Below are 22,018 nucleotides of genomic sequence, written 5' to 3' on the forward strand. Positions count from 1 at the left end.
TATATAAGTTAAATTGAAAATATTATTCTAACTTTAATAAAAAAAATTACATAAATATTATTTAATAATTATATTGTCAGTACTATATTTGTATTTGATTAGATAATGAAAACAAAAGATATCTTTCTAATTCATATTTTAAAATAAAAACATTCACTTATTTTTTTTAAATCTATAATTTTTATATTTTTATCTATGTTTATTTTACATTTTTAACCATAAAAAAACTAGTTAAATGAAAGAATTAATCTAGAGAAATCCATTTTTTAAAAAGAATTAGTTGGGAAAGAATTAATCTAGAGAAACCCATTTTTAAAAAAGAATTAGTTGACTACTTCCACAAATTTAGAGTAAATAGAAAAAATTAAGAATTTAAAATTCATCAATTATCAAAAAAACAATAAACAAGAATAATATTTATCTTTATGGTCCGACCATTCTTTTGAAAAAATTTTATTTATTTTATCTGCTTCATGTTATTTTTTTATTTTTAAATTATTTTGATATAAAAATAAATTTTAATAATTAAATTTTTTGATATATTTTTAGAAAAATAAAATTAAAAAATAATATTTACTACAATATCAAACACACTCTAAATATGTGTTTGGTATGTTTAATATATTTTAAAAATTATTTTTTATTTAAAAATATATTGAAATGTTTTTTTTATTTTTTTACATCAACTTCTTAAAATCACCATAAAACATTTTAAAGGGTGTTTGATATTGAGTTTCAACTTATTTTTTTGATAAAACTAGAATTTTTATTTTATTGTTTTTAATATTTTTGAATTATTTTAATATCCTGCTCTTAAAAATAATTTTTTATCTATTTAAAAAATTTTAAAAATAATAACTGCTACTAAAAACTCTCTAAATTAAAAAAACACTTATAAAACACATCCAAATATAATTTTAAACACAAAAAAAACTCCTCTAGTCTTATTATTAACATTAAAGAAAAAAAGAGTACCAAAAAACAATGGAATTCAGGGGAAAAAAAAAAAACCAAGCCCATAAATCTGACAAGTAAAATTGCACAGGAAAACAACTGGATGTTAGAAAAGTCCACTCAAATATCGCCACCTCTCCCCTACATCAACAACTCCAAACCCTCTTCCTCTCCATCTCGACCACCATCTCTCCTCTTTATTTCCTCGCCTTTGGCAAACCCCCATCTCCCAAATCTCTCCACCCCCACCGTCCCAGGGCAGTTCCACCAGATCAGCCAAAATGGGCAAGGGTGGATCTCTAAGTGACAGTGTTCTGAAAAAGATCTTGCTTTCCTACACCTATGTAGCCATCTGGATCTTCCTTTCCTTCACTGTTATCGTTTACAACAAATACATCCTTGACAAAAAGATGTATAATTGGCCATTCCCAATATCTCTAACCATGATCCACATGTCTTTTTGTGCCACTCTTGCCATCCTTCTCATTAAAGTTTTCAAATTTGTTGAACCTGTTTCCATGTCCAGAGATGTTTATCTCAAATCTGTTGTTCCCATTGGTGCTTTATATTCTCTGAGTCTTTGGCTTTCTAACTCTGCTTATATTTACTTATCTGTTTCTTTTATTCAGATGTTAAAAGCCCTGATGCCTGTTGCTGTTTATTCTATTGGGGTTTTGCTTAAAAAAGAGAGCTTTAAGTCTAATACTATGGCTAATATGATATCAATCTCTGTTGGTGTTGGGATTGCTGCTTATGGCGAGGCTAGATTTGATACCTGGGGGGTTATTCTTCAGCTTGGTGCTGTTGCTTTTGAGGCTACAAGATTGGTAATGATTCAAATCTTGCTTACTTCTAAAGGGATTACATTGAATCCAATTACCTCTCTTTATTATGTCGCACCTTGCTGTTTGGCGTTCTTGTCCATCCCTTGGATTTTTGTGGAATACCCTGTGTTGAAGGAGTCTTCAAGTTTCCATTTTGATTTTGTCATCTTTGGGACCAATTCTTTGTGTGCTTTTGCTTTGAATCTCGCCGTGTTCTTGCTTGTGGGAAAGACTTCGGCCTTGACGATGAATGTGGCTGGTGTGGTTAAGGATTGGTTGTTGATCGCCTTTTCTTGGTCGGTTATTAAGGATACTGTGACTCCCATTAATTTGTTTGGCTATGGGCTTGCATTTTTGGGTGTCGCGTATTACAATCATGCAAAGTTGCAGGCTTTGAAGGCGAAGGAGGCACAGAAGAAGGCTCAGCAGGCTGATGAGGAGGCTGGAAGGTTGTTGGAAGGCAGGGAAGGAGACGGAAACACGAAGAGAACTGAATCAGAAGACTAACTTTTTACTATCAGGAGTTTATTTAGCTATAAAGATTGGATGGAGAGAGTATGGAAATAAGAGCGGAAGGGACATATGGACCACCAAGGATTGGTGTTGATGCAAGGGTAGTTTTGTGCTTCTTTTTGCTTTTGCTCAGTGGGCATGCTGGTTCTAGTTTTATGCTTTGCCATATGCTAGTTATGGGTTTTAGTTAGTTGAATGTTAGGGATTTGAGATCTGTGCAATCGGCTTTGCCGAGTTGTCTTTTATCAGTGTAAAAATCTCAAATGCCTGTATTTTACCTTTTTTTACTTTATTTATTTATTTATATAATTGTTGTCCGTGTAGGAACATCTTTCATTGATGAAGTCTTAGCGCTTATTTATTCTCATTACTTCTGTGGATTATTCTCAATGCAATGCTGTTGTGGAGATGCAATTTTTACATCACAGGTGTATTCTATTTTGGTTTGAATCACATTTTGCTTTCTGTTTGATTTATTGTGCTTTGATCTGTGCCATTTTGCCAGTTCAAGTTGAGCCTCTTTGAGGTATAATGAAGGGTTCTCTGAAACAGGAAAATGCAGTCTTTCTAAACTGTGATCTGGAAAGGAAATGAGTTGGTAACTGATTGATAGAGACAAATCATTGTTTTAAGTCAATTGCATGTGGATCTACCATTGCAACTTCTCTTGTGGCATGTACTTCATTTAGAATTGACCACGAACCAAACTAATCCAAAGCCGATCCCTGTAATTCTTGCATGATTAGATACTTAAATCGACCACACTGGTTCTCTAGTATTGCTATATGTTGTTGAAATCGTCCATGCAAAATGGCAGCTCTAACCATAGTGTCTCACGCAGATGATGCTAGTCCTTGTAGGCAAATATCAAGCCACTTTTTCTTGTATTTGCTTATAGAGCTATTCGCAGGAGTGTGCTTTGTAAATTGACCTGTCTGTCAATGAGTTTTTCCCCTCTCCTGGAATTTAGAAGCTAGTCCTGGTAAAATCCCAGATCATTACAAAGCATGACATGTGCTGTTCCCATCGATTGAGGATCTGATCTGCATCTGTACTCTGACCCTAAGTTGCTTAGTTTATGGAATTTCTAAGAGTTTTTATATCCCTATGAACCATCTGCTACGCATCTTAAAGAAATGGATTTGATGATGAACAATTTGCACGTTCCTATCCATAACCCCGAAACTTCCAACCCTAGGGCCTCAACTTGAGCCCTTGATACTAAAAATCCCTCGTTATCTTGTTAAGTGCAAGGTCATTAATGTTCTACAGGACAAGCCGATGAATCGTCAAGGCCATCGATGTGCATGCATTGCCAAGCCAATGACATAGGTGCTCGTCGATGTGGCAAGAGCTCCCTAGCATTGTGAATTTTCCAAGCAATTTAACCTTTTTTCAGGAAGAGCCTGTATGTCATGATCTTTAGGTCAATTGACTCAAGGAAAAGCATAGGACTTTTCTCAGCCTTTTACAGAAAAAACACGCACAACAACAGCCTACTCAATTGATTTTTGTTTCTGAAAGAACTTCAGGGGAAAATTGCTTTCATAAAAAGCAGTAAATATGTGAAGGTGACAACGCAGGTGAAAAAATAATTCACCAGTCCACGGCAAGGACGCATGCCCATTCTGTGGCCTGACCTTGCTCACCGACAAGGCTTGCGTGTTTACTGGTTCTAATTATTGATATTTCTCTTGATTATTGACTGCTTCATTCTAGTGTTACAAAAATCATTTTCTAGTGGAAATCAAGATATGGAGTCTTCCTTCAAGTTTCTGACTAAATCACAGCTAATGCTTTGCCAACAGTTTGAGAATAACATATCTTTTGACAAAATTTCAGAATTTCTGCTAGTTTTTGACATCCCAGCTCCTATCCATTGTCATAGTGGTTGGTTTTTGAAGTGTCTTCTATGAGAAAAGAGGACACCCCTTTGCTATTCCTGAAAACCAGAGATGCTTTCATGTTCTAAATTGGAGAATTTGTCCTGTTTCTGTACATATCCCACTCAAGAGAAGGAGACAAGAGGATCGATCTAGTACTCCAAACACATTAAGCTTAGAGAGAGAGAGAGAGAGAGAGAGAGAGATTTCCATGCTAGAACAAGGGGCACGGCATTTGCTGTCAACAAGATGCACATGGGAAATGGGATTCTCAAAGAAAAATGCCCAGGGCTTTCAAGGTTCTTTTATCTGATCTCTCTCAACTCATACATACGAAGATCGAATTGCGCAAAGGTTAAACCATTAACAACTTCAAACCTAGCATGTAAAATAATGATGACAGTGATGACCACTCTGGATCAGAATGCCTCACTTCCTCTCTAGCTGATTTGCTACAAACCTAATGCTTAAAGGGCATTAACTTAGTGTCATGATGGGTTTCCAATCTAATCACAATTGCACACATGGCTAATTCTCCTCGTATAGATTAGCACTTAGCAGATCGTAGGTAAGATAGTGAAAGGACTCTCCTGATTCCCAGCTGTGTTCATTTCGAATATTTTCTTCTCTAAACTTTGCTTTCTTTGAGAGACCCCACAAACACAAATGCTCATGATAAGTGGAGATCATTGCCGTAAAAGTACTGGTAATTTTTTGTAGTGGGAGTAAATCTTTGTCCTGAGCGTGATCACCAAGAACGACAAACCAAGAAACGATATATAATTAAAGGTCTGTCTACTCACACAAAGCTTCTTCTTTTTTTCATTTTCATTTTCATTTTTTTTTCTAAAAAAATTTGAAAAAATGTGTTCTTGATATGATTTTTTTCACTGAAAAAAATATACATCAAAATTACAACCATTTTTTTATAAAAAATCAGAACCACAATTTATAATAATCATCTTAATATTTTGTATTCATAGTAATCTAATAGTAGAATATTAATTTTATTTCATTCAAATTAAAAATCATCTTGAAACTATATATTGTGAACTCTAATTTTTTTTTTATATTAGATGCATAATAAAAATTAAATTTATGACACTAACAAAATATATATAAAAAATAATTTTAATATTCTGCATTGCCAAAAATGCTTGTATATAAAAGAAAAAAATTGTATTGCTCATGTTTTTTGTTTTCATTTGGAAAACATTGGAAAATTTATAAAAAAAAAGTGGAAAAACTTTAAATTGTATTTTTCAATTTTCTGTATGGAAAAATATTAAATTTAAACAAGAAAATTCAATTTTTCTTTATCCTCTAACTCTAATTTCAAGAAAATTGAAGGTTTACTCTGATATAAATAACTCTATCTGTCTTTGAAGTTGGCTCCAAGAAAAGCTAATAAATAAATGAGAATCGAGGCCTTTTTCTGTGCATACTACAGAATAAAAGATCAATTCTGTTTGATTATTCTCTGAATTATACATAAATGGCATTCACAACAAAGGTACGTTTTTAACGACTACAATCTTTTTTCCCTGTCTAAACCAAACCCCAATCTGGAAGCTACAATGAGAAGAATGCAGAAACATGACTGCAAAATGATGAACTCATGCCAGCAGCATTTTCATCCTGATACTGCAAACCATAAGTACCTCCCACTCCTGGTTGTTATGGTCCCTTGACTGTTATCATGGAATATCAAAATGGATCAGGTTTTGGTCCAAACAATCTTATCAAGTGTTCCACAGAATTTGTTTAAATATCTTGCTGGGTCATTTTTTGTACCAGGTGTGTGATCCAGCAAATGGCCACGAAACAGAATGATTGCATGTTAAAATGTTCCAAAATTGTTGTGAGATGCTTGCCAACCATCAATAATCACTAATATCCGAGCCCAGATTGTCACCAGAAATCTCTACATGAGCACAGACCATTCTTAAAATGATGAAACCGGTTTCGATCTCTCACTACTATTTCTCGGTTATAAATCTTGGAGATAAACTTGGTAGCAGAGTGGCAATCATCACAAACTCGCAAGTTCTTCACAATCCGAATAAGAGTTCCAGGTGGCGTATTCAGAAGGGCAAAAGCAATAGCCAGCTTTTCACTATGCCTATTTAAAGTATCTTCCTTATCTTCATCATCGATATCAAGCAACACCTCTGTAGTGGTTGGCATATATCCAGCCCTCTTCATCTCCTTCCCCGTCTCATCCACCATCTCATATATTTCTTTGGACTGCGCATGTGATTTATCTCCAGCCACAAATTCATAAATTTCGTTGTCCAACTCAATCATAGTGCTCCCAGGGATCTTTTTCATCCCTTTCATGTCCATCGCCTCTCTAATTCTGGTTTTCTTTTCCCAATCGGACATTTTTGCATAGATGTTGGACAGTAACACATAATTGGATTCATGCATAGGCTCGTTTCTGATTAGCTGTCTGGTAATTTTCTCTCCAAGCTTGAGCTCACCATGAGCACGACAAGCATTAATCAGAGTACGCCAAACAACAGGGTTAGGATCAATAGGCATTTCTTGAACAAACTTCAGTGCTTCTTTTACCAGTCCTGCCCTGCATAACATATCTACCATGCATCCATAGTGTTCAATCTTAGGTACAATGCTAAAATCCTTTCTCATTGAATCAAAATATCTTTTCCCTTTATCAACTAACCCGGAATGACTACAAGCAGAGAGCAGTCCGATAAACACAACATCATCTGGGGTCACTCCACTTCTTACCATCTCCTCGAACACAGCAACAGCCTCTACACCACGACCGTGCATCGCTAAACCACCAATTACTGAAGTCCACGAAACAATATTCCTCTCTCTCATACTCCTAAACAAGTTTGTTGCTTTATCAACATCACCACACTTTGCAAACATATCAACCAACGCATTGCTAAGCTCAACATTCTTCTGTACCCTCTCCTTCTCAACATATGACTCCACCCACTTCCCTAACTCGAGCGCACCTAAACCTGTACACGCACTCAAAACCGAAACCATAGTAATCTCATCAGGACAAACCCCCTTGATTTGCATTTCCCTAAACAAATTAATGGCATCGCTTGACCTCCCCACTCGCACGTACCCACCAATCATTGCACTCCAAGAAACAGAATCCGACTTATACATCTCATCAAACACCTTCCGTGCAAACTCAATCCCTCCTTCCCCACCTCTACAACAACAGTACATATGCACCAAAGTATTCTGCACGTTAACTTCATCACCAAACCCAAATTTCATCACTGATCCATGAACCGACTTCCCCAAATTCAAGTCCCCGATACCTGCACAAGCCTTAAGAACAAAAGGGTAAGTAAATTTATTGGGCAATTTTTTTCTTTCAAGCATGAGCTTATACACATCAATAGCTTTTGCCTTTAAATTATTAGTTTGGGCATAAGCCCTGGTGATAGTATTGTATAAAAATGTATCATACAAACGAGTATCGGATTCCGGTGAGAACAGGAAGGAAGTAGCATAGTTAATGACTTCAAGATCAGAGGATGTGGCAGTGAATTTGGTGAGAACTAATGGGTTATTTTGGAGACCTGATTTGAGAATGTGAGTGTGTATCTGGGTTAGTTTTGAGAACGTGTTGCAGGCTTGAAGTAGAGCCAGACAGCTCTGCTCCGCCGCTCTTGTGTTTCCGGCCGCCGTGGTGGATGGTGGGTGGGGGTGCTGGTGGTTGTGTGGATTAGCAACTCGGTTTTGGCGGTTTAGATTTGTATTTGAAAGTATTAATTTGCTTTTAAGGTTTTCATGGTCGGGGCAAACTTTATTTTAGTCCTCGTAAAATATAAAATATTTTATTCTGACCCCATATATTAAATTTTCTAATGATGACTTTTACTTTTCTCTTTTTTCTCTTGCCTTTTCAAGTTTTTCCCCTTCAAACCTTATAAATGTCATCATATTCACAAAAAATTGAAAACCATTAAAAGTTGACACTTCGTTGGGTTAGGTTGAACAAGATTCAACAAACATTAAAAAAAATTAATTTTACATGACTTGATCAAAAACATAAATTGACCAATAACTCAAACAATTAAGGAAAAACTCAATTAAAATTTTTTAGTTTTTTTTCACATGATAAATTTTATTTTTATAAAATAAAAAAAATTAGATTAATTTAAATCAACTTACCTAACTCGTGATTTAAAACTTATCTCTATTCGAGTTTAAAAAATATTATGACAATTATATAAATAAATAAATAAATATCTTAGTTTAAATATAAAAATAATTTATAAAAAAGGTTGTTTTCAAGATATATAATGTTAAAACTAGAAATAATAAGCCACAAAAAAGATATTTAAAAATAAAATGAACTTAAAATTTATAATATGAAATGAGCCCCATTACCCAAAGATGAGAGAAAGGCTAAAAACAATTTTTTAACCCATTACTCTTAATTATTTATTTTTTATTCTATATTTTTTATTTTTTTATAAATTATATTTTTTAGATATTATTGATGTAGAATGAATATATAGTGAAATTCCTAGTCTCATAGATATTTAAGATAAATATAAGAGGATTACATTTGAAGAAAAATAAATAAAAAACTGAAGCAAAAAAAATTCTTTATTACTATAATGGCATAAGAGAAAAGAGCCACATTGATTAAATACTTTTTCTAATTTTAACTAAACATGATTATATATATTTTATTTTAAAATCAATAATAATTAAAAACTAAATCCAATATGCATTTATAATATAAAAATACATTACATATATACATGTTTTGTTTTGTTTTTTTTTTTTTTTGCTTCTCATTCTTCATTGCATGGTTTTTTTATTAAATTTTAATTAGTAAATAATCATAAAAATGCCTGATCAATTTAATCTTGAAAACCCTTAAATTAAAACAAAAAAAATAAAAATAAAAATAAAAATAAAAAAGTGGTTTGTCTTGTTTTCCACTTGTTATTTAACGAAAACATACCACATTAGAACTTCTTGGAAACTCGAGGTTGACATTGTACAAATGTTAAACTATAGAGATAAAATTGAGCATTTTTTAAATTAACAGGGACTAAGATGTAATAAACTAAAAGGTAAACCACCATATTTCATCCACGTGTCTAACCTTTTTAACATCCACGTCACCACCTCCTTCTCCTTCCCTTCTCCATGACCGCTCTACACTTCTTTCCCACTCCCTTCACACAGAAATCAAATCAAAATTTGGCTAAAATTAACCGCTAGAAGAAAATGAGGAGAGGAATTTCTTCACTAAAATCCCTAGGGTTTGTTAAAAAATCAACAATCTCAAACAAAATTTTCTCGATTGCCCTTCGCTTTCACTCTAATTCTCCTCCTAGTCTGTTGGAGAATTACAAGAATTTGGTCGAGCAAGGGAAGGTACAGCATGATCCGTACCAGGAAAGAGTAGCTTTTGAATTAGAGAAATTGCTTTCTAGATTACAGCAATACGAGAAAGATATGGAGGATTATTACGTAAAGTTGGCGGAATGGGAGGAGAAGAGGGAGGAGGAGAGGCTGAAGCTTTTGGTCAAAGAAGCGAAGGAGAAGCAAGAAACTGGTGGAGGAGGAATCTGGACGTCGGTGAACAAGCAGAGGAATCGAATTTTGGAAAAATTTGCTCTTTTCGGGTGAGGAATTGGTTTCCAGTAAATTCTGTTTTTTTTGGACGAATAGAGTTTTTGGAAATTTTTTTATTAATTTTTCAGTAAATTCTGTTATTTTTAGAGGAATTGAATTTTCGGATTTTTTTAATATTTTTCTGTAAATTCTGTGATGTTTAAAGGAATACAATTTTTGGATAATTTTGTCCCCAGTAAATTCTGTTTTGTTTAGAGATAGAATTTTTGGAATTTGTTATAGTAAATTATGTGAATTTTTGTAATGGAATATGCTTTGAATTAGGAAAAAGGGAGCAGAAATAGAACCTGGAGTGGGTAGGTGGGGTTCATACTTAAATAGAGAGAGGAAATTGGATTCTCTTGTTGGTCGCAGGCCGATTGTTCCTCCAGCTCCGAAAGGATTGTACATTTACGGCAATGTTGGAAGTGGTATGTTGCTGTTCAGGTTATTCATCTGGTTTTGTGTTGGGAGTTTGAAGTAGTATGTGCTTGTAGTTTGTTTGTTTGTTCATATGAATGCAATAAACTTAAGAAGATGATTTCTTTGGTACAGGGAAGACGATGCTGATGGACATGTTTTATAGTGCGACTGAAGGAATGGTGAAACATCGACGAAGGTTTCACTTTCATGAGGTGATTTTCTTGTTTTGCTTTCATGATGTTGTGAAATTTCTTATGATCACTTGTGTATTGGGATAGAGAATGAAAAGGAGAGCTTGGAGAGTTTAACGTGTTAGATTTTCACTTTGTTCAGATATCAATAATAAGCCTGTAATTTTCCTTAAAGCGTTTGGATGTATTGTATGTTTAATGGGAGACTAATTACTGGTATTTTTATGAGCTGTTCATTAATGCTACTCTGTGGAAAGAAAAGTTTTATTTTACTATGCTTTCTTTCTTTTTCTTTTTTTGGCAGGCTATGCTAAATATAAATGCACATATGCATAAGATTTGGATGAATCAAGTAGAGGGAAAATCTTTGCAGTCAAACATAACTAGTTGGATTACAAATCTGCCCTTTGATATGAAAGTCAAGGAGTGGTTAGATGCTGAAGAGAGATATAAGCAAGATGTGCAGATGAAAAACATTCTTCTTGCTGTAGCAGATGAGTTTCTCATGGACCAGCAAGCAGATGAAAGAGGGGCTAGCATTCTTTGCTTTGATGAAATACAGGTGATCTGAGAAATCTATTAAAATAATAATTTATATTTCCTTGCCAGTCATAAGGTTTTGATGCTTTCATCCTTCTATCCTATCATTATGAACATGTTTTTTAGCTTCCATATCTAGATTGAATCAATTTATCGTACGGCATAGGTTGAGAATCTTGTTGCATCTTGTAGAATGTTCCGGCAGTCTGTGGTTAACTTTCTTCAAATTTCTACTTGGATTGCCTATCTAGATATTAGCAACAAGTCGAATATGGGAGTATTGAAAGTTGGTATTTATCTTCTGCGAGAAGCTGTTACAAACAAAATGGCTGATTGAATTTGCAACTCATTTTATGAATGAAAATTTCTGCTTTGATATTACAGACTGTTGATGTATTTGCTATTGTGGCCTTATCCGGAATTCTAAGCAGATTGCTGACTACTGGAACAGTTCTTGTGGCCACCAGTAATCGAGCACCAAGGGAATTAAATCAGGTTTTTTTTCTTATTTCCTTTCTTTTCTGCATATTCATTCCTCTAAATTTTGTTGTTCTGGGTGAGAACTTCTTAAGGTTTATGTAGCTTAATAATGATTACCTGACATATTTCTGGATTGCAACTGAAATCTTCTTTTTATTGGGAGATCTTCCTGTGATTTTTTCCAAACTTCTATACAAAAATCAAATACTGTTTTAAAGCTTTGGAAATTTTGTTCACCATTTGTTAACTTTGTCTGCACCTGTTGCTACTTAGGATGGCATGCAGCGAGATATCTTTCAAAAATTGGTTTCAAAGCTGGAGGAGCACTGTGAGATAATTCTGATTGGAAGTGAGATTGATTATCGCCGTTTCATAGCACAAAGATCTAATGACCAGGTAAGATGATAATCAGTTCTAATTCTAATTGCTCGGATGATTATTTAGTCCTAATTTATCTGTCATCTAGTTCTGCTTCATCAAATAATCCACTCGACATTCTTTGAATTCTAAAATAGAAACTTAGAAAATACCAGATACCTGTTTTCTAACTAGGAAGTTTCAGTAATTACCACAAATATCACTGTCCCCCTCTACTTGTTCACTTGTTCTGCCATGTTCAAGAAGACCAAGTGCTTAATGAAGCCTGTGGTTAGCTAGGTGACTCCTGGTTTTCCATCACGCTCTGATTTATTATATATTTTGGTTTTCTTCTCATCATATGAGTTTAAACTCCCACCTTTTTTGTACTTCATCTATGGCTGTTCGTCACTTTTTAGGACTGCATTCCCCTTTGCAATAAATGAACAGTCTTTGCTTAGCAGCTCAATGACTCTTTACAGTATCTTTTGTACTTTTGCTAGTTCAGGTTACAATATCAATGATGGTCTCTTCTGGAAACTACTTTGAAATGAAAAGTTCAGTAGAAATTGTCTCTGTTTTTCAGCTTTTTTATGTATCCAGTGGTTGAAATCATAGATGCATGATGCAGGCTAACTACTTCTGGCCTTTGGAGAGCAGCGCACTGAAGGAGTTTGAGAAAAAGTGGTGTCAGGTCACAAATCAGTTGGGAGGACAAATCACCTCTGAGACTATCCCAGTTATGTTTGGGAGGTACTTCCCAAATATGCTGTATTCATCTATGTACTGCTCTTATCTAATTTAATGTTGCGATTTTGTTTTGAAACCAGACTGTTGGATGTTCCTGAAAGCTGTAATGGAGTGGCAAAGTTCACGTTTGAGTATCTATGTGGCCGGACGGTATGGAAATTGCCATTTATACTCAGTGCACCCCTCTCCCCCTCATGTTGCTTGATATGAGTTCTGTGAGGCATTCACATTTGCAAATCGATGTAACCCCTCAACAACTGAGCTGGAAGAACACCAGGAATTATAATGAATGAAAAATGAAAAGCAGAAGAGTTCCTCAAAAATTTGAAACCATCTTATTATGATGCTATAGAGATTTATTTCCTTCGTGCAAGAAAGTTAGGCATGCCCAAATGTTGCACAGAGGTTCTTAAAAAGGAAACATAGCCATGATTTAAAAACATCTGAAAGACGAATAGGTTTTCTATGAAATTCCCTTGTGAAGCTAGCAACTGATTTAACTATTTTCTTGCTGCTCATCAGTGTCAATTTAGTTCTTAAAACTCTATTTCCTTTTCTAATGTCAATCTTGTATGATGGAAAGACAGCCAAGATGTTACATGCCTCTTCTGGTTTGAGATCATTGGTGATTGGTTCTCTATTTCTTATTGTTACTTTTCACCCTTTTGTTGGTCACTTACCTTGCTGCCTGATTACATGCAGGTAGGTGCAGCAGATTATATTGCACTAGCAAAAAATTATCACACAGTCTTCATTTCTGATATTCCATTGATGAGCATGGAAAACCGTGACAAGGTACCAATGTTAATTTTCAACACAAGATGTAAAAATTGTGTTTGCAGTGCATATAAGACTCATATAATTCAATACGATGCCAAACATGTTTTATGATTAGGCAAGACCTAGCGAAGGCTTTATACATGGTCAAGTAATACAGATATACTGCTTTAATTTTTACGTGTTTAATAGTTGATTCAAATTTGGATTATTAAGAGAGAGAGATTTAGACATATATTTTGTTTCTTGAAAACATTTTACCTTTACTGGAATTGTAGCTATTTGGTTTAATGTTCATGCTTCCTTCCACATTTATTAAACTGGAATATGCATGCTTTCATACAAAACATGTACTGTTATTATGGGATCCCGAAATCTAATGCTGTGTTGCAGAGATGGGATTTTTTTATTAAACTGCACAATCATATAATATTACAATGGTGCAATATCTCATTTGTTCTTCCGTTCTTATCATCATTAATAACAGATCTTAACTTCTCTTTTCAGGCACGCAGATTTATCACTCTCATTGATGAATTGTACAATCATCATTGCTGCCTATTTTGTTCTGCAGCTTCTTCTATTGATGACTTGTTTCAAGGAACTGAAGAGGGTACACTTTTTGACTTAGAAAGGTAGTTTTTTCTTTTCTTTTTACTAGTATTTCTAGCTAGCATATGCGTTGCATATGTATCAATAAAAATGATATAAAAATGTTAAAACTAATTGTAAGACAGTGAAAATATTTTTCAAGAGTTTAAAATAGGCAGAAAATAGAAAAATGGGATTAACTATTTTTTAGAAATTATAAATATTATTGTCTCAGTCTATTTCTTAATTAGAGATGGGTTGAGTAAAACTACTAATAATTAGCTTTTTATGGAAAAAGAAAATTTAATACAACTACAAATAATTAGCTTTATTATTAGAAAGTAAGAAAAATAGGTATTAAAATTCCTATTTTAATCATAAATTTAATAAAATTTCAAGGGTATTTTAGTCGAATCAAATGTTTTGATCCAGAGTTTGTGCTTTTATATTAGTTATGGATTATGGATATTTTGAAAGCTGTAAACCTAATGCACCTATTTTATATGTACCTTATGAATTACACAAGTTTGCAATATCTTTGACAATATAATACTATATGTTTTGCTCGTCACGCAAAAAGCTGTTGATGTGATTTCTTTAAATTTTCATGGAGGTTGTGATGGTGCTAAAATTGTTGACAAATTGATTGAAGTCCCCTGATTTTTTTTTTATTTGCAATAAGTTTCAGTTGCAACATGGTTGCCACTTGGCACTATCCATGGCTAAAAAGAGTTCTGCTGTAGAATTTCAAGAGAATATTTTGATGCTTTTGTATGTTTGTTCTTACTGAGTATCAAAAAGACTCTGAACTCCATTTATGGAAGTGAGATTCACCTCATAACATTATGTGGAGTCCATATTATAGAAATTGGTGATGGGATTTATACAATACTGGAAGTACATTATATTTGGAGGTCATTGCTAAATTGGAAATTAAAAGTGATGCTCAGCTTGACTGAAAATCAACACTGTATCATACAAGAGGACTAGATAATGAAACGGACTGTAATGACATGCAGGAAAAAACAAATCAAAAGCAACGTGCAACATATGCCAACATTATGGAATTTTGTGTTATTTGGAACATGAAATGGAATGAGAATCAATTCATGGAATTGAATTGCCCTTTGGTGGTCACCAGATACAGGGTTGTTTGTGACGTTCATGATTATTTCCTTGAGAAATGGTGAAAATATGATTCCTTGAGAAATGGTGAAAATATGATACCATGCTTGTATCAACCTCGGCCACCAACCTCTATTGATTAATGTTCAGTTGACTTCATAACAAGAACTATTATTAATTAAGATGTCTTCATGATTATATGAGCAAGTTACTTTTATGGCTTCCAGTTTCCAATTTGAAACAGAGACAGAAGGTGGCAAACTTCGCACAAATGTTTTAGCTGAAGGCAATGTAGGCTCGGGAGGTGTACCATCTGGGATAGTTTCTATGCTTTCTGGACAAGAAGAGATGTTTGCCTTCCGCAGAGCAGTAAGTTGTGTACCACTTGTTTTCAACACAAATTCCACCTTGTCATGCTCCCATCCTCTCTCTGCATAAAGAAACACTGTTAGTAGATATACATATATCTATGAGTTGAAATAATAGGGTATGCTTGGAGATGAATCATTAGAATATAAAAGTTGGGAAACTTAATGAGCCCCCTCCACATGCCAGAAAATACCAATAGTTGCCTCGTTCCTGTATTGCTGATGGGTAGCATGAGCAAGCTGCTGGGTAATGGGGTCCAAATTGATCCAAATAAAATGGAAATTGAACTCTTAATAAGACATGCAAAAATGAAACATAGTGGGTAGGTTATCTTGAGCGCAACATTTGGTGTACTATGAATGCATGCAGGGATGCTAGCTTTTTGCTCACAGATGTGAAATCTTACTTGAAAATTGAACATAATACTATCATAGCAGGCAGGGCATAGAGTTTGAAATTCACAGCCTCACTGTTTTGCAGTTATCATTAGCTCATGATCTAATTCGTCTATCAGCATGCATGCATGATGTTTAGAGAAGCCAGGATTAAATTGAATGGTGTCTGCAAGCCACGTTCATCTTACTGTTATTTTCAGATACTATGCCCTTTATTTACGAAAAATGATCAGGGATCATAACATTTGGGGTCTATAATATTATAACTATTTAGGTTGTGGCAATTGATGATGATTTGGGGTCTATAAGTAAGTGGATATCATATTAAAAGACAAGCTGCCTATGCAGGCTTCTCGTTTGATTGAAATGCAGACACCTCTGTACTTGGAAGGAGTTCGTAGTCTCCATCCTTACTTCCAGAAGCAACACCAAGGATTTGGAAATATTCTTTCAAGCAACCTGCAAGCTGGAGCTTCATCTTGAGAAATAATTAATCGTACTTGCAACACACTAGCCCTTCCAACACATATATATACGTGATATTGTAATAATGGCGTCTGTTCCTTATATCTCCATTTCATTTGATTACTTGATTACTTGTTATTAAGGAACTTCAAATAAAAAAAAAATGACCGGGCGATCCTGCTTTCTATTGATTTGGTCATATGGGCTCTTTTATTACATGAATTAAAGCGTTTTAGAGTAAACTAGACGTGGACTGTGCTACGTTTTTTATTTTTATTTTTTAAGAGCAGAAAAATAAGAAAAATTCTTAATGATCAGCATAAATTTTAAGGGGAGAATAGAGTAAAAAAGAAAAGAAAGGTTCACTCATGAAAAATTATCTCGTCATCATCGCTATACACCTCTCTAACAGGAAAAAGACGTGGTCATCTTGCCCTTGATAATAACCGAAAAAAAAAAAAACTTGATGAAAAGAAGAAAAAGCTCTTCAACACAAGTTCTTAAGAAATTACTTTTTAAAAGTAATTGAGTTATTTTATCATGTTTTAAAAAATAAAATGACTAAAAGAATAATTCAACTATGCTCAAGAAAATAAAAGAATAATTCTACCCCGATTAATATGGTAATATTGCAATGAATCTTGTGAAAAAAATTGAAATACCTCAATACTATGGTTGTTAGTTTTTTTTGTGAAAAAAATCAAAATAATAATTAATTAAAAGTAATTAAATAATGAAATGCGTGTAGATGCACTAACTTTCCATTTAGTTTTTTTTTTTTTAATTGTAATTGTAATGTAATTGTCCCCTTGCCTCTGGTAATTGCAGATATGGAGCGCCTTTCCTTGTGATTTGCCACCGTAAAAAGAACGGTGGCAAACGTTAAGCTTTGGGAACATTCCAATCCTCAGATGTAGAAGGGACAAGATTATATTTCTTTATTCATCTCTTCCTAGGTATATAGCCTCACATTTCCACCTAAAGGAATATTAGACAAACGGGCACCCACCACCACTGATCGGGGCATTATTGATCGGTAATACTCGAGGAATCCTCTGTGTGGATTCCATTACCATCCCTAAAAATGATGATGTGCTGACCAGCTTGATTGACCCCTTGAAAAGTATTTGGTACCAGCTGGGAAGAAAATGGTAGCCCTATAACTACTGTAAGCATGTAATACAGTGCAGGGCTCACAAGTAAAAACAAACTCTGATGAGCATGGGAGCATCCATTCCGCCAAGATTATTGCAGAAATTGTGCTTACGCTTCTGTTTGTTAATTTTGGCAATTCTCCTTCAATTAGCATCTCTAATTCAAAATGCCTGCTAACCATGAACCGGCCGCTACATTTTGTGATCCCCACCTCTAGTTTAGCACAGCTTTATTCCTCGAATGCCTGTACGTAGGCCTAGCTAGTTGAATATTGTGGCTAGCTCATAATCTGCTGAAGTTTCTTAAATATTGGTGCCAGCTGCAAAAAATCTGGAGGTACATAAACGTATCTCCCCTTTAATTGAGGCCAAAACCCGTTTACAACGTGAAAAACCCCTTAAAACATGTTTCATTCGACACCTATCAGATCGTGTTAAGACTAAGGCATTGGTTTAGTAGCCTTTTTTAAAAAAAAAAATTGGATTATTGAGTCTTAAATATAAGCAAGCATTTACTAACAACAGTCTGAACAGTTCATTTTGCCCTAGAAGTCGATCCGAAGATCCACCGTTTTCATCTGCATGAAATAGTACTGTAACTTTTAGCACGTTGTTCTTTCCCTCGATCTGCTCAAACACACCAACGTCTCCTTCCTTTAAACCATTTTCCTTGCAGAATGCAATCCACCCCTTCGATGACTTAGAGCCATGACTAATGATTCGTATAGGCCAATCTCTTTCATCAGAAACTTGAAGTTTACAGTTGGAAACTCCACGCAAATACTTCCCAACAAATGCAGATTTACATTCTGCACAAAAGAAGATTTGAATATTCAATTACTCGTTAACCTCAAAGGCATATGGTATTAGAGGTTTACCAATAACCATGGTGGATATTATCTTAAAACGATCAAGATGAATTAATGGATGTTCAGGTTTGAAAATTTTGGCTCAACAAATTGCCCTTTTGCTGGCTTCGGATGCTTCCACACAAATCCATTATGATCAATTTCCATTTGTTCAAATTTTGGCACTAACTCATTTTCATCTGCATTTAATTAACGGATTTAATAATCAAAATAAAAATTCTCAAGAGCAATTTCTTGAGCGAAAAAACAGCTTTTGTTGAAGAAAAGAAAAGGGACAGTAAAGAGAAGCTGTAGAGTTTTTGAGAGGAAAAAAAAGTGAAAAAAACATTAAGTTTTTTTTATGGAGTGAAAAATCTATAAAATCACTATTCCAACAATGATTTTACTTCCAAGCTACGGGAAAATCAGATATATCAGAACATTTATTACTTGTCCCCAACATGATTACTAGCATGAAAATTATGAACTCTAAAATTTCTTTAAAATTAGCACAGTCAGTAAATTTATTTGGAAAAATATATAGTATACTAAGAAATTAAAAATAAAAAATAAACAACACATCTTCTAATGTTACGGTAATCTCACCAGCACAAAAAACTTTTTTATGTTGAGAATGTAAAGTATTGGTGTTTATTTGAGAATGTTGATGTAATCGCAATTAGACCCGTTAAGGGGTTATCATGCAGAGAAACGGCAATAGAATAAGATATATGGTTGGTTGCAGATTCCGAAGAAGATCAGTTTTTCTAGAACTAGCAAGGATCGATTATTTCGGGGGATTTGTCCTTAATTTCTCCATGGTTGGTCTAAAAGCGAGCTCCATATATAAATCACGCTTGGTATCTCTGATTTGTGCCCGTTCCTTCTAGCTTTTCAACCTGTTTTTTTGTCTTTTTTGTCCAAAGTCAATCTGCTTTGGGCCCTCAACTTGTTTATGGTTGAAAAGTTGAGATACCCTTGACCTAGCCCTTCAATATTTCACTGTCAACTCTTTGTTTTATTGGTTGAAATCGGTGATAAAGGCACAATTAAATTAAACGTGAAAGAATTAATCCAAGCACATCATAATACAAATTATAATAAAGATTCAGGCTTATTAAGAAAAATAAAAAATCTATCAAAATAACTCTTGATTAAACTATAATTAGCTAGTTAATATGTCCCTGAATTTGCTTTTATGTAGATATAAATCACTTAAATATTCTAGTTTTTTACTAATAAATCTCTCATCTATGTGATTAGATTATAATTTTTATTAATAATAACCTTATTTTTAGTAATTAAATCAACCTTAAAAACAAATTGGATTCCAAAATAATTTTACTATTGTTTACCTCGATCTTTTATTGAACTTTTACTGTTTTTATTATTTTCAATTGCCGAAGAACGCTTGCGCGCCAGCTTCAGGATCATGCGCCACTCTACATCAGCTTAAAGAACTTGTTGAATCCTATAACAGACTGTGCAGAATTACAAAACGTAAGGAAAGACAAGTTGTGTAGAAGATAATATTTTATTGATTGCACAATTCTCTTAAATAGAGTTTTTGTTTAACAGAAAAACAATCAAATCTGCTGATTACATAACAAAACAAGAAAATAATAATATAATTTATTTCCAAAAACTTGATCTTCAAGTAGAAATCTTCCGGCTAATCTTCTCCCCGGCAACCCTCCTGATCTTCTGCAGCTTTTGAGCATTCCTTCAGCACTCTACAGCACATCATTCATGGTACTGATCTAAAACCCTCGTGCAGGTTTTTTATTTATCGATCTCGCTCCTGAAGTATGGCATGTTTTATAGCTGATGTTGTGCATATTAAGATGCCTTAACTAGAAGGGAAACCCCACTAGGATGATGCATTTGCTTTGATTTAAATGACCGCTAATTGGGAATGATGGATCTCACTACCCAAAGTATCATGCTAGCTTTATGATTAAAATCACATTTTTAGTAGGGTTTCAGACCACCATGTGATATCTACTCGGTGGCATAGCTATAATGGAGCAAGAGGGGGCAATTGCATCCTTAATTTTTTTTTGAAGTATTTTTTTATATAATAATATTAATATAATAGCTTTACAAGGTTAATTTTTTTATTAGCTATTAATTAATCCAAGTTTTTTTTTCATTATTATCCTCACCTTTCTTTTTTTTATAAAATTTCTCTTTAAACTCTAAATTATTAATTAGTTAAACAAGTAACCTCTTTTGATTTATGTTTTAGGAAAGTTTCATTCATCTTTTCTATTTATTTCATTATCTAATTTTAGTTTTATTTATTTATAATAAGTTATTGAAAATGTTAGGGTTTATAATAATTTATAGGTAATTTTATATGTTAATGAATATGAATTAAAATGAATTTTGATGAATTGATAAGTATTTTACTATGAATTTCATATAAAAAATGATGGTGATAATTTACTAGTAATTAAAAATAAAGTATATGACAACATAAAAAATTAAAGACATAATAGATAAATTAAAAATAAAACATTAAATATTTATGCTTAATGCACTTGTACAAAACAAGTTGTCACTAAAAACAATATCAATTTGTGATAATTTTTTTAAGTTATGATTTTAGATATTATATACTATATATCAACATAGAATTATTGTCAAAAACTTTTCTATAATTCTTGAAAGATTTAGAAATAGATAAATAAAAGTTTTATTATATATATCGAGAAAATATTTTTAATAAGATTAAAAATAAAATTATTATGAAGTATTTTTAAAATATAAAATTTCAAAGAGAAAAATTATAAAATAAGTTTTTTTTATTTTAAAAGTATTCTTAAATTAATTTTACTTAATTTAAGTTAATACATATATTTTAAATTAACTTCTTTATATAATACATATTTATATAACATATAATATCAAATATTTATTAATAATTTATCTTCTTATTTAAAACATCCTGTCTCCATCAGTGTATCTACTCCACCACTAATTACCTCTGATAAGTTATAACTAAAGATTGAAGAGTCACTTGGGCCTCTTGGTACCCGTAATCAATCTATATAAAGCCGAAGATTTGCGGCTCTGTGGATGGGTTGACGGCTCCATGGATGGGTGGCAAGGTTTGAATGATATGTTTTTATTGATGCTGAAAAATTACAGCCAAATTAACATTAGCCAGAAGAACAGACCTGGAAATTAAGTAGCAAGCATACGAGAACATGACAAGGATGATGGTGCGCACTCATAAGTTCTTCCAATATTAAAGATATGGTAGGGATTTGTTTTGGATAGCTAAGATTATTCCTTTTAAGGATCTTCACCACTGCTTTTTTGTGACTGTGTTATCATGCTGTGTGCCTAAACATATTCCATTCGTGGATCAGTGGAAAGCAGAGCTCACAATTCTATGGACAGCTGCGAATTGTACTAACTGATATTATAAAGAGCATCCTTTACATTATCATAAAATTATTATTAAAAAATTAATTCTTGACAATGTTATGACTTTGTACTAGCTACAATATTAAAAAAAAACAGTGTTTACACGGTTTAGTCTAATTAGAAATATTCTGACAATATGGATTCATGACTGGTGCTTGATGGGAAATGTTAGGGGAGAAGATGGAAAGCAGCCATTGTTTTAAAGGCTCTTTTTTTTTTTATGACGACTATTGACAAACTGTGGAATTAATATACATCTCCATTATTCAAGATTGGCTGCCCTAAACCATTTAGGTGGTGGTCAAGTGGT

The 22,018-nt window shown here is 33.4% G+C and overlaps 3 protein-coding genes across 3 annotated transcripts; 2 read left to right on the forward strand and 1 right to left on the reverse strand.

Moving 5' to 3' along the window:
* Positions 1-1,033: 1,033 nt before the first annotated feature.
* On the forward strand, positions 1,034-2,681 carry LOC105136168 (probable sugar phosphate/phosphate translocator At5g25400). Its single transcript, XM_011041402.1, has one exon. It carries the CDS (start codon positions 1,236-1,238, stop codon positions 2,283-2,285), a length of 1,050 nt encoding a protein of 349 aa, XP_011039704.1. The 5' UTR covers positions 1,034-1,235; the 3' UTR covers positions 2,286-2,681.
* Positions 2,682-5,551: 2,870 nt separating this feature from the next.
* LOC105136193 (pentatricopeptide repeat-containing protein At4g21065-like) lies at positions 5,552-8,604 on the reverse strand. The gene is made up of 2 exons (XM_011041431.1): positions 8,601-8,604; positions 5,552-7,974 (listed from the first exon to the last, which is right to left on the reverse strand). The coding sequence occupies exons 1-2, from the start codon at positions 8,602-8,604 to the stop codon at positions 6,086-6,088; spliced, it is 1,893 nt and encodes a 630-aa protein (XP_011039733.1). The 3' UTR covers positions 5,552-6,085.
* Positions 8,605-9,316: 712 nt separating this feature from the next.
* LOC105136169 (AFG1-like ATPase family protein) lies at positions 9,317-16,460 on the forward strand. Its single transcript, XM_011041403.1, has 12 exons — positions 9,317-9,819; positions 10,094-10,239; positions 10,364-10,443; positions 10,727-10,984; positions 11,347-11,457; positions 11,716-11,838; positions 12,431-12,552; positions 12,630-12,699; positions 13,252-13,344; positions 13,834-13,961; positions 15,270-15,411; positions 16,155-16,460. The coding sequence occupies exons 1-12, from the start codon at positions 9,419-9,421 to the stop codon at positions 16,287-16,289; spliced, it is 1,809 nt and encodes a 602-aa protein (XP_011039705.1). The 5' UTR covers positions 9,317-9,418; the 3' UTR covers positions 16,290-16,460.
* The last annotated feature ends 5,558 nt before the right edge of the window (positions 16,461-22,018 follow it).

The sequence above is a fragment of the Populus euphratica genome, unplaced genomic scaffold, assembly GCF_000495115.2.
Source record: "Populus euphratica unplaced genomic scaffold, PopEup_1.0 scaffold51.1, whole genome shotgun sequence".
Taxonomy (NCBI): domain Eukaryota; kingdom Viridiplantae; phylum Streptophyta; class Magnoliopsida; order Malpighiales; family Salicaceae; genus Populus; species Populus euphratica.